This window comes from Pygocentrus nattereri, chromosome 11, assembly GCF_015220715.1.
Source record: "Pygocentrus nattereri isolate fPygNat1 chromosome 11, fPygNat1.pri, whole genome shotgun sequence".
Lineage (NCBI taxonomy): Eukaryota > Metazoa > Chordata > Actinopteri > Characiformes > Serrasalmidae > Pygocentrus > Pygocentrus nattereri.
The window spans coordinates 30487705-30499801 of NC_051221.1; the positions used below are offsets into that span (position 1 = coordinate 30487705).

Below are 12097 nucleotides of genomic sequence, written 5' to 3' on the forward strand. Positions count from 1 at the left end.
AAAAACTTCCAATACTAAGTTTATGAAATCAGTAATTAATTTGTCCACTGATTACTTTATTCCACACCAACGCGACTTTAACTCTTCCAGTCCTCCACTCTAAAAACCAGCAGGTTTTGTCCTCCAACAAAAAGTTCCCAAAGGTGACCCTGACATTATTTTCAAAGAGATTCTAACATTTACACAAGCAGCTACCCAAACCCACCTTAACTGCCTTCATATTGTTTTCTCAAAAGCATTTAAAGGGCTAAAGGAGATACTTTCTAAAGAGATTAAACCGAAAATAATTATTTTCATAAGAAAAGAACTACATTCTGTTCATTGTGTTGTTGGGCTTCTGTGCAATTTTCTGTTAAATGTTTTCTAAAGTGTTTTCTACTTTTTCCCTAATACTGAAAAATGAATAACATGTACCTAATTTTGACTAGAAATTGAAATTAAATAAATGAGAGGGTGGTCTCTGACTTTTGTAGTACTATGTGTGTGTTCATCTGTGTACTGACTGTACTCTCGACAACACTGCAGCATGGAGACAGCTCCAATAGACTGGACCAGACAGCTGGCTAGGAGCTTGCCCTTCATTCAAGGAGAACAACATTATTGTCAAGCCATTTTTCTAGTTTTTCATTTCCAACCTGAACTCCATCCATTCTTTTTTCCATAACCAGACAATATAAACCAAGTGTTCTAGAATTCCCTGCCCTTCTATAATGTCCAGAGACATAAAATGCAAGAGTTCTACAGCAACAAACACCAATGAACACATTTCTAATGGCAATTCAATGCTGGGGGCTCAATAAATGAAGAAGTACCTCATTCAAAACGTATGGACCTGCAGAACTCTATAAACAACAACAGGTATTTGTCTACATGTATGGTCACTGAGTACATCAGAAAAAGTGGCCATAAACAAGATTATTGATTTGGTACCTCAGCAAGTTTATATGGTACAATAAGTCGCTCTCCCACTGTCACGGTCTTCCGCGTGGTCAGGGCTTCAAAGAGCATCTCTTCCTTCACCTATTCAGAAAAAGACAGACAAAAGAGACTGTGAGAAACAGACCTGAACTAAGAAACATGCTGGCTGAGCATTCAGATACCTCATGACTTCATACCGGAGTTTGTTTAAGTTGGACCAGGGATTATTTTTCTGTTTTCAAACTCAAAACTACCCAATGCAGAGAAAGCTAAGGAAAAACAACTCCTCTCAGCAGGCAAAGTAACATTTATAAAAATCACAGTAATGTTCTGGCTCTTCAGTACATCATGAGGTGACTGTGGAAAAGTGATGTCAAATCTGTTTGTGGCCCAGACAGCAGTCCCTCATTCAGAGAAACATGTAGGGAAATGGCTTGATGAATGTCTGCAGTTAGAATGGCACAGACATTAAAGCTCAGAAAACTGTCTTGACAAGATAAGAACTACATGCCTTTTGAGTATCAATAATATTCAATTTATCTTAAAGGGGAACAGATGTTTAGGCTTTAAATACCACATTGGTATGAACTGTCTACAGAGCGAAACTCAACAGATGCCAAAACGCATTAGCCATCCAGCTTGTGGTGAATTTAAAAATTATGTGCTACTGTATAAATGGCTCAAAAGTATATTAATATTCATTCTGCTCCATTATGTTAAATTAATCCATACATTTCATTGCCATGAGACTGTAAAACCTTGTCTAAACAGAATCATTCAGAGAAATCAGTGGCCATAACTAAAATCTTAGCATCAATAAGCCATGATTGCATCAAAACTCTACAACCAAATGCCAAGCTAATTCTAAAACATAAGAGCCACATGCATTATAAAATTAAATGTTTCATGTAAAACAGTCATTCAAAAGTTGAGTAAACACAATTAAGAGGCTAGATACACTCTCAGAAATAAAAGCACGAAACTGTCACTGAGGTGGTACCTCAAGGGTTCATCTCAGCACCTTTAGACAGGAACATAATTGTACCATAATCCATTGAAATTATATTTTCTAAAGCTGTATTGACTCCACAAACCCAGGCTTTAAAAATGTTATTGTTCTGTTTTAGAACATTAAGTTTTAATTAATTGAATTAAGAAAAGGTACAAATACATACATCTCATCTGGGAAAATGTTATTTAGGGTACACAGCTGGACCTTAAAACCACTGTTCATTTAGGGTACATTTATATTGTTTGTACCTTGATGAAAGAAAAATTTACCTGCACAGAACCTTTATTTCTAATAATGCAAAACACAATTTGTGACACACTTGTAGACTTGACATTAATACATGATCTGTAATATAAGCATGCACCTTACCTCAAGCAGTTCAGAAATGGTAGGAAGCACCTCAGGGTTACAAATATCAATGGAGTCATCCCGGTATGCCTTCTTCTTATAACGTATATTCCCCAGGAGCAGAATGGCAGAGAGCAGAGAGAAGATTCTGCCAGAAACATTAATGATTTAGTAATTAATTAATTGTATATGTAAACCACTAACTTTAAAAAAACTGCTTTCTATATGATTAAATTCACTGAATTCATAATCTATATGAATTAAAAGCACCAAAATTAAATTTTTTAATGAATGTTTGTTCTTCTTCTTCTTCTTTCGGCTGCTCCCTTTAGGGGTCGCCACAGCGGATCATCTGCCTCCATCTTGCCCTATCCACTGCCTCCTCTACTTTTACACCAACCATCTCCATGTCCACCTTCACTACACTCCTAAACCTTCTCTGAGATCTACCTCTTCTCCTTCTACCCGGCAGCTCCATTTCCAACATTCTTTGACCAATATATCCACTATTCCTCCTCAACACATGTCCAAACCATCTCAACCTGGCCTCTCTGGCTTTATCATCAAACTGCTCTACCTTCACTCTCCCTCTGATCTGCTCATTTCTAATCTTGTCCATCCTTGTCACTCTCAATGAAAATCTCAGCATCTTCATCTCCGCCACCTCCAGCTCAACCTCCTGTCTTTTAGACAGAACCACAGTCTCCAAACCATACATCATAGCAGGACGCACTACTGTCTTGTAAACCTTCCCTTTCACTCTTGCTGCTATCCTTCTGTCACACATCAGCCCCGACACCCGTCTCCACCCACTCCATCCTGCCTGCACCCTCTTCTTTACCTCTTCTCTACACTGTCTATTGCTCTGGATGGTTGACCCAAGATATTTGAAGTCATCCACCTTTATGACCTCTACTCCTTGCATCTTCACCTTTCCACCTGCCTCCCTCTCATTCACACACATGTATTCCGTCTTGTCTCTATTGACCTTCATTCCTCTCCTTTCCAGTGCAAACCTCCACCTCTCCAGATTATCTTTCACCTGCTCTCTACTCTCACCACAGATTACAATGTCATCTGCAAACATCATGGTCCATGTAGCCTCCTGCCTGACCTCATCTGTCAACCTTTCCATCACCATTGCAAACAAAAAGGGGCTCAAGGCTGATCCCTGATGTAACCCTACCTTCACCTTGAAACCATTTGTCACTCCAACTGCACACCTCACCACTGTCTCACTATCCTCATACATGTCCTGCACCAACCTAACATACTTTTCAGCTACACCTGACTTTCTCATATAGTACCACAGTTCCTCTCTTGGCACCCTATCATATGCCTTCTCTAGATCCACAAAGACACAATGTAGCTTCTTCTGACCTCTGTACTTCTCTACCAACACTCTCAACGCAAAAATTGCATCTGTGGTACTCTTTCTGGGCATGAAACCAAACTGCTGCTCACTGATCTGAACCTCTCGCCCTAGCCTTGCTTCAACAACTCCTTCCCATACCTTCATGGTGTGGCTCATCAACTTTATACCTCTGTAGTTACTGCAGCTCTGCACATCACCCTTGTTCTTAAAAATGGGGACCAGTACACTGCTTCTCCACTCATCAGGCATCCTCTCACTCTCCAGGATTTTGTTAAACAACCTCGTCAAAAAGTCCACTGCATTCTCTCCTAAACATCTCCATACCTCCACAGGTATGTCATCTGGACCAACTGCCTTTCCATTCTTCATCCTTTTTAAAGCTGCCCTCACTTCAACCTTACTAATTCTCTGCACTTCCTGATCCACTATCTCTCCCCCTGTTGTCCTCCTCTCTTTCGTTTTCCTCATTCATTAGTTCTTCAAAGTACTCCTTCCATCTACTCAACACTCTCTGTTCACTCACTAGTACATTTCCCTCTCTATCCTTTATCAGCCTAACCTGCTGTACATCCTTTCCAGCTCTATCTCTCTGTTTAGCCAAACGATACAAGTCCTTTACTCCTTCTTTACTGTCCAGCCTCTCATACAGCTCATCATAGGCCTGAGCCTTTGCCTTTGCCACCATTCTTTTCGCTATGCGACTAGCCTCACAGTACTCCTGCCTACTTCCTTCATCTCTCTGGTTATCCCACTTTTTCTTAGCTGCCTTCTTCTTCTGGACTTCCTCATTCCATCACCAACTCTCCTTTCTTCTTTCCTCTGACCAGACGAAACACCCAAAACATTTTTGCCAGTTTCTCTCACCACCTTAGCTGTAGTTTCCCAGTCCTCAGGTAGCTCCTCACTGCCCCCAAGGGCCTGTTGCAATTTTTCCCTGAACTGCCTGCAACCATCCTCCTCCTTCAGCTTCCACCATCTAATCTTTGGCTCTGTCTTTACTCTTCCTTTTTCTTTTCCTTTGTCTTCCTCTTCTTTGTTTCTAATCTCATTCTACAGACAACCACCCTATGCTGCCTTGCTACACTTTCCCCTGGTACCACTTTACAATCTCCAATCTCCTTTAGGAGGCATCTCCTGCTAAGGATATAATCCACCTGTGTGCACCTCCCTCCACTCTTATATGTCACCCTGTGTTCTTCCCTCTTCTGAAAATACGTGTTCAGCACAGCCATTTCCATTCTCTTTGCAAAATCTACAACCATCTGACCTTCCGCATTTCTGTCTTTCACACCATACATACCCAGCACCTCTTCATCCCCTCTGTTCCCTTCGCCAACATGTCCATTGAAGTCTGCACCAATCACTAATCTCTCCTCTCTAGGGACACCATCTACCACTTCATCCATCTTACTCCAAAATTCCTCTTTCTCCTCTAACTGACAACCAACCTGTGGTGCATATGAACTGACCACATTCAAAATTACACCATCAACCTCCAACTTCAGGCTAATGATCCTGTCTGACACTCTTTACATCCAGAACACTTTTCACAAGCTGTTCCTTTAGGATTATCACTACTCCATTTCTCTTCCTCTCTACACCATGATATAACAGTTTGAATCCACCTCCAATGTTCCTGGCCTTGCTTCCTTTCCATCTGGTCTCTTGGACACACAGAATATCTACCTTCCTTCTCTCCATCATGTCTGCAAGCTCTCTGCCTTTACTAGTCATTGTCCCTATGTTCACTCTAACCTCCACACTCCTGCCTTTCCTTCTCTCTTGCTGCCTTCTAACCCGCCTTCCTCCTCTCCTCTTTGATGGTCTTCGACCAACAGTAGTCCAATTTCCACCGGCACCCTGCTGGTCAACAGTATCAGAGGCGGTCGTTGTTAACCCGGGCCTCGACTGATCCGGTATGGCAATCATACCTGTGATCCGCGTGATAATTTGTTGATCAACCCAAATGTAATCTGGAAACATCATTAGTTTTAAGATTCTCTTTGTTTATTCATGAAGAACAACATTTTTGCATGAATGGTACTTCAGGCTACAATAATGCCCTTGACATAGTGGTATACTGCACAATGGATCTTAGCTTAAAACACTCAGTTTAGCTATGCCTACTGTTTACGGGTGGCTGGCAGGAAGCCCACCATCTCCATGGCCAGCTGAAGTCTCTCAAAGTCATGCTTAAGATCCTCTCCTTCAACAGTGAAACAGTCCTGAAAGGCCAAAGACAGTACATCAGAACAACCTTTTAAAACTGGACTGCTCATTGCAAAAGTTAACAATTTTTTTCATGTTTAGAAACTCTTACAGTAACGCAAATTCTTGTTGCTTACAGAGATTGTACAGAGCCTTCAGTCCAACAGCCACAGCTGGCAAAAATACCAAAAATAACCATTCACCCACTTAATTCTTGCTTTGTGTTTACTGGGTGTATGGTGAAGTTACTTCACAGAAAGCCTGATGACCATGACTACCATATTATTTCAGCAGAGAATAATGTACTTGTGAATAGAAAATATTGGATGTCAGTTTGCCTTGGTGGAAGCACGCAGGCAGGAGCAGGCCACAATAGTTTGGTTGCAGGGCAGTAACAGGACAAATCATTCAGAATTTTTGCAGGAGCAGGATGAAATCTTGTGGGAGCAGGCAGGTGAAAAAACAGTCACGCGCAGACCTCTAGTCTGTACCTACGGCATGTCAAACCCACTTCACTTAAGAAAATACTTACTTAAAATAAACTTCAGTAAACATCAATTGTCTCTAAAACCTTCATTATTATCCGAGTGAAATACATACTTAAATTACTCTAGGCACTTCCAGTATGGTTTTCATATGAAAAATGATGTCCAATATTCTGAAGTCAGCCACAAAAAGGTCAAAGTACATGTCCAGCTTGCAGCATAAGCTAAAAATGTCTATTGACAACTATAACACCACAGTCAAAGGATGTACGAGCACAAGAGGTCTGCTACCTGACTAGTGCTCAAGCACTGAGTAACAAAGCAAAGCACTTTAAAACCATGCCTGCAATAGTCCATCAGTATTAGTCAGCTCTGGTTGGGTACAGGTGGAGTTTAGGCTTCAATTTTACCTGCCCATGCAGACCTCTAATGCTTTACAAAACTGTGTGTGGATGAATGAGTTTTCCTCAGGCATGTTGCCCTACTGTACACCTTATCATTATCACATACCAGGGTATCTACTAAAACCTTCGTTTTTCAGATTCAAGGTCCAGGAACTGCTTTACACCTCATTTAGAGCCACTCATTTCCTTTTCCTAAAACTCAACAGATCATAGAGGAAAACGCCAGTTCTGTAAGTTTACATATGGTATTGTTCCAGTTAAAACAGCACTTTACACTTTAAAGAAGCAGAGAAAAAAAGTTAAATGCTGACTTGCTGCTTTTCACCAGCCAACTGACAATATCTGATACATTGAAAAGCGCTAGAAAAACAAAGTTGCTTTGTTGCTGGCAAAAGGAGCAGGAACCACTGGCGAAACACCAAACCCCTAACACTAGTGTATCGAAAAAGAACCAGCAAGGTTCCTGTTGGCTAGTTAAGCATGGTACACTCTGTTCTTTCACTTTTCAAACTGTCTGAAAAAAGACGCCAAGAGCAGAAATTAATCTTACCCAGTGAACTGGCTTTGAAAATTAGCCAGTGATGCTTTGCTTAATACAGATTACAACTAATGCATGCATTAAACCCTGGGATGGTGCAAACCAGTATAACTTACTTACCTTAGCCCTTGCACAGATGCCTAAGTATAAGTAAGTGATTGAAAAGGTATGTTAAGAAATCATAAGCCCTACCAGATGCACCAATCCAGAGCATGACCATTAAAGCAATACTGACACAAAGCCCACAGCAGAAACCACACAACACTGAAGCAGCTGTTGTGCCAATAAATATGTGCTGATGAGCAGAAAAAGACCCCAGGAGCCACACAGGACTGCACAGACGGCTGCACAGACAGAGGCAGGCCAGCCAGATCAGCCAGTGCCTGGCACATGACACACACAGGACAGTCCAAAGCAAATGATTTAAAAAAGAGAGATATTAGGAAGGGAGATGGCAAAGCTTAAAATTTGGTACAGTAGAGCACTTTATGCACACTCAGATACCCAACACACACAAGGTACACACACATTCAGACAATACTAACCAGCTCGCTCTCATAGTAATTTTCCCAGTGTGGTCTGTGGGCTTTCTTTGTCATCTGGAAGTAAGTTAGAAGGGGTTAGGGCTTACAGATTTTCTCTCTCTCTCTCTCTCTCTCTCTCTCTCTCTCTCTCTCTCTCTCTCTCTCTCTCTCTCTCTCTCTCTCTCTCTCTCTCTCTCTCTCTCTCTCTCTCTCTCTCTCTCTCTCTCTCACACACACACACACACACACACACACACATACACAAACATGCACTCTCCAACAGATGGGCGATAAAATACATGTGGTTAGACATGAGATGTGATGATGGAGAAAAGACAAACAAACATACACGCTCACTGATAAATGCCCACACTGGAACCATAAACATGTTTAGACTATTTACTGGCATATTTTTGAGTACATGGCTGGAGATCAAGGTAGGGAATTTTACTAGGGATGCACAAGGAACAGAGTGTTTAGGTGACGCTAGGTTACTGTGGTAAAATGTCTGCTTTTTATTCACTGTATTTATAGCCCTCTAGAAATAAATGTTATATTTATCTGTAATGCTAAACCAGGTAGACTTAGGTCATTCATACGTTTTCTAAATATTTATGTAGAGGTCAGTGATATGGCCAAAACAAACAAAAATGAAGTAATGCCATATTTAAAATATTTAAAAACTATGAATACAATGACTAAGTCAGCCCTGTACTACATTCAATTAAGAAGGACTAATTATGCTCTCTTTGTAATGAAACAGTTATGATTAATTTAAAGGTTAAATTTATGGTTAAATGAAGCAGTTAATTGGTCAGTGTTCTTTAAGTAAAGAAAATATACTAGATATACTAAAATATGCTCAGAAAACCATACTGTGATGCAAGTTATTATGATAATGATAAAGTAGGCCACACTGCTCACCACTTTACTTCATTATCGATATTGGTAGGCATGTACATGCAAAATAACAGATATTGCCATCATTCCCATATGGCTGCATGTCTAAATGTAACTTCTTTAAGGAATGCCCTTAAAAGCAGTTTTTACCCAAATTAACTCAGGGAATTTATTAACAAATAGCAGCACTTTGCAAAATATTCAAAATAATACTTTAAATTAACCAGAAATTGTAAAGTTACCTCAACAGCATAAAATGTACAAATGAGGCAAATTCCTATTGTACTGGAAAATATACTGGTTATAAAAATAAACAAAATAAATAAAATAACTGGTTAATGCTCTTTATTTAGACACCGATTAAGACACTGATTAAGACATCACTGTGTCCACCAGATTGTCATATAACATTGTCTGATTTTATCTATGAGTGAGAATTCACACTGTCTGGTTAACATCAGTGAGTCAAGTGACAAACTGTTGGCGGTGGTAATTACACTCATTCACACTGATTTATTACTTTTAGAAGCTATTTTAGAGGCATCTTTGACCTCATACTTATGTTTTAGAGGGGACAAATGACCTGAAATGAAGCATTTTTAATCTTTGTGCATTTTTTAAACCTGTTAAACTGTTGTTTTCTGCTCAAGTCAATCTCATTACTAGCCTACTATGATACAATATTAACAAATATGCTGCTATTGCAGCGCAGTAGACTAAGAAAACCACTGAGATACAGGTTGGTGCTTCTCACCTACAGAATCAGTCAAGAGCTATAGAAGACTTAACTACACTCACATCAGCGAAGAGCCAGCGGCCATATTCAGATTGGACACAGTGTTGTCTGCTTAGGCTGGCAGAGAGAACATGACAGGCTGCCATATCAATGCTATCTTCAGTGAAGATAGTGGAAGGGGGAAAGAGCACTGGCTTAACAGCTTGGTTTTTGGGGGTGGGGGTGGTGGGGCTTCATAAGTACGTAGATGCCCGTAAATACTGGACGGCCATTTAAAGAGGCAGTGCGCGACCAACTGCCTACCCCAACTGATGCTGGTTCTACCCCTGCTGCCGACGATGACTATCGCCATGGCAACAGCAGCACCCAGCAACAGGGAGCGTCATCCAGTTCTTTGTGTGAGAGGGATTATGGGGTGTGTGCTACAGGGACAAACATCTGAGGGAAAGAAATGGGCTGTGTTTTTCTCTCATCTTCTTTAGGAAAGAGCCAAGAAAGGAGTGGATGAAAGAACAAAGGCATATAATCCACTCCGGGTTTTGCATTAGAGCAGTGCACGCATGGTGCACATGCAGGCGTGTGCATGTGTCTGTGTCTGTGAGCGTATGCAGTTCCTGGTAACAGTAAATTAATGTAAGGGGGACACTAATATTACATTTCAACAGAAAAAGAAAACATGATGCATAAAATAGTGGGTTCCGCATTCAGTCAGACTCAGTTCTGTTCTTTTTTGAAGTGTGAGGAAGAGAGAGAAGGACAGGCTCACCTGATTGAGGTAATGGTATTCCTCTGGTTGGAGCAGGTGGAAGGCTTTTCTCTCTTCCTCGCTTGCTCCCGCCAAAAGGTAATAAAACACATGGTAGTTTCTGTTGAAAGAGAGAGAAAGAAAGAAAGAAAGAAAGAAAGAAAAAAGAAAGAGAGAGAGAGAGAGAGAGAGAGAGAGAGAGAGAGAGAGAGAGAGAGAGAGAGAGAGAGAGAGAGAGAGAGAGAGAGAGAAAGACAGAGAGAAAAAAAGAAAGAAAGAAAGAAAGAAAGAAAGAGAGAAAGAGAGAAAGAAAAAGAAAGAAAGAAAGAAAGAAAGAAAGAAAGAAAGAAAGAAAGAAAGAAAGACATAATCATAAAGAACACTCAGGAAAAGCAATTCAGATTGTATTGGAATACATTCATAGATTTTATTCACTGACAGAGCACAGACGAAATTTCATCCTTTCATATTCAAGCTAGTATTCATACGTCTGCATACTGCATGCTCAAATGTGACAGACAATAAGTATGCATCTCTAATATCAAGCACACATATTGTGCACTCTTTAGAGCAGTGGTCACCAACCCAGGTCCTGGAAATCTACCTTTCTGCTAGTTTAGAGTCTAGTTCAAACCACAATCTGAGACACTTGCTCCAGCCACTTAATTTCTTCAGTAGTAATTGATTGGCTGATCAGATGCATCAGTATTATATGAAAAGGTTAGATGCAGGTTGGAACTGAACACTGCATGAAAGAGCATCTCCAGTAAGAGGGTTGGTGACTACTGTTTCAGAATAGCTGACATGCGGGAATGATTAACTGTTACTACGTTATTATATTATATTGTGAAGTCACGCAGAAAGAATGTTCTGGGACACACATGAAATACAGTGCATGCAAGAACATATAATTCAGCGACATGCATAAACAAGCATGTGTTCAGTTAACAGTTACATATAAAAGTCATTCTGTATGTTCCAGCATCTAAATATGTGTCACCATATTCCCATCTTCAAAATCCAGAACATGTGTGGTTTAGGCATAGTAAACATCAAACAAACAAACAAACTGGCATAAACAAGATTTGTATGTTAGCAAGAAATCACACAGATGTTTTAACAGATGCCACATCTTCATTAGGAGTATCAAGACAAATCTATGCATTGATGTGGATTTGGCTGTGTTGGGTGATAATTTCTCCCAGTCTCATGGAGCATAAATATGAGACTGAGGATTCTCACACTATCACTGTTGACTGAAGACAGTATAGTTATTATCAAAGGTAGACAAGAGATGATTGATACAAATGTTTATAAAAACTGAGAGCAAAAAGTACATACATCTCAAGAATGTTACTTCATCTTACCTCTCATTGTGCTCTTGATAGACCAGTCTAGACTTCTCTAGCAGATACTTCTCAACATATGCCCTGAAACACAACAATTATGAAACATTTACCATTATGAAACAATAATTTACACATTCATAAAGAGAGGTGCATGTAGGAAGCTAAAAAGAGACAGAATGGCAATAGATGAGGACAACAGCTGTGAGCTGTCTTACCCTCTCACTGCGCCACTCTCTTGATAGTTGACTTGGATGAACTTGCCGAAGCGGCTGGAGTTGTTGTTGTGGGCTGTTTTGGCGTTCCCAAATGCCTGAGGACGAAAAGGGAACAGGCATTTAGAAAAGATATGGAAACAAAACACCAAGAAGAATGTTGGTGGACATGACTGGTATAACTGCTGAGGTCCATTCAGACAGGAATGTGTACTCTGCATACAGTTCTTACTAATATGAAAATAACTATTAAGTTAAAATAACTACAAGAAAAACAGAATTAAATTATAACAACTTCTTTGCAAAATGTTTAGGACTTCCAGGTGGGCCATCACAGTAGGAA

At 40.2% G+C, this 12097-nt stretch overlaps 1 protein-coding gene across 16 annotated transcripts in view; it reads right to left on the minus strand.

The window, feature by feature from the left end:
• The window catches only part of myo9ab (myosin IXAb), a 106205-nt gene that overhangs the window by 35571 nt on the left and 58537 nt on the right, over window positions 1-12097 (minus strand). For 14 of the 16 annotated variants that reach the window (XM_037542567.1, XM_037542568.1, XM_037542561.1 and 11 more), the window contains 7 exons: window positions 11758-11852; window positions 11561-11623; window positions 10215-10314; window positions 7834-7887; window positions 5781-5878; window positions 2300-2426; window positions 931-1020 (listed from right to left, as the gene is read on the minus strand). In XM_037542567.1, the coding sequence (XP_037398464.1) occupies window positions 931-1020; window positions 2300-2426; window positions 5781-5878; window positions 7834-7887; window positions 10215-10314; window positions 11561-11623; window positions 11758-11852 (627 nt within the window). The remainder of the gene's footprint in view (window positions 1-930; window positions 1021-2299; window positions 2427-5780; window positions 5879-7833; window positions 7888-10214; window positions 10315-11560; window positions 11624-11757; window positions 11853-12097) is intronic. The other 2 variants (XM_037542569.1, XM_037542565.1) reach the window with 1 other exon arrangement.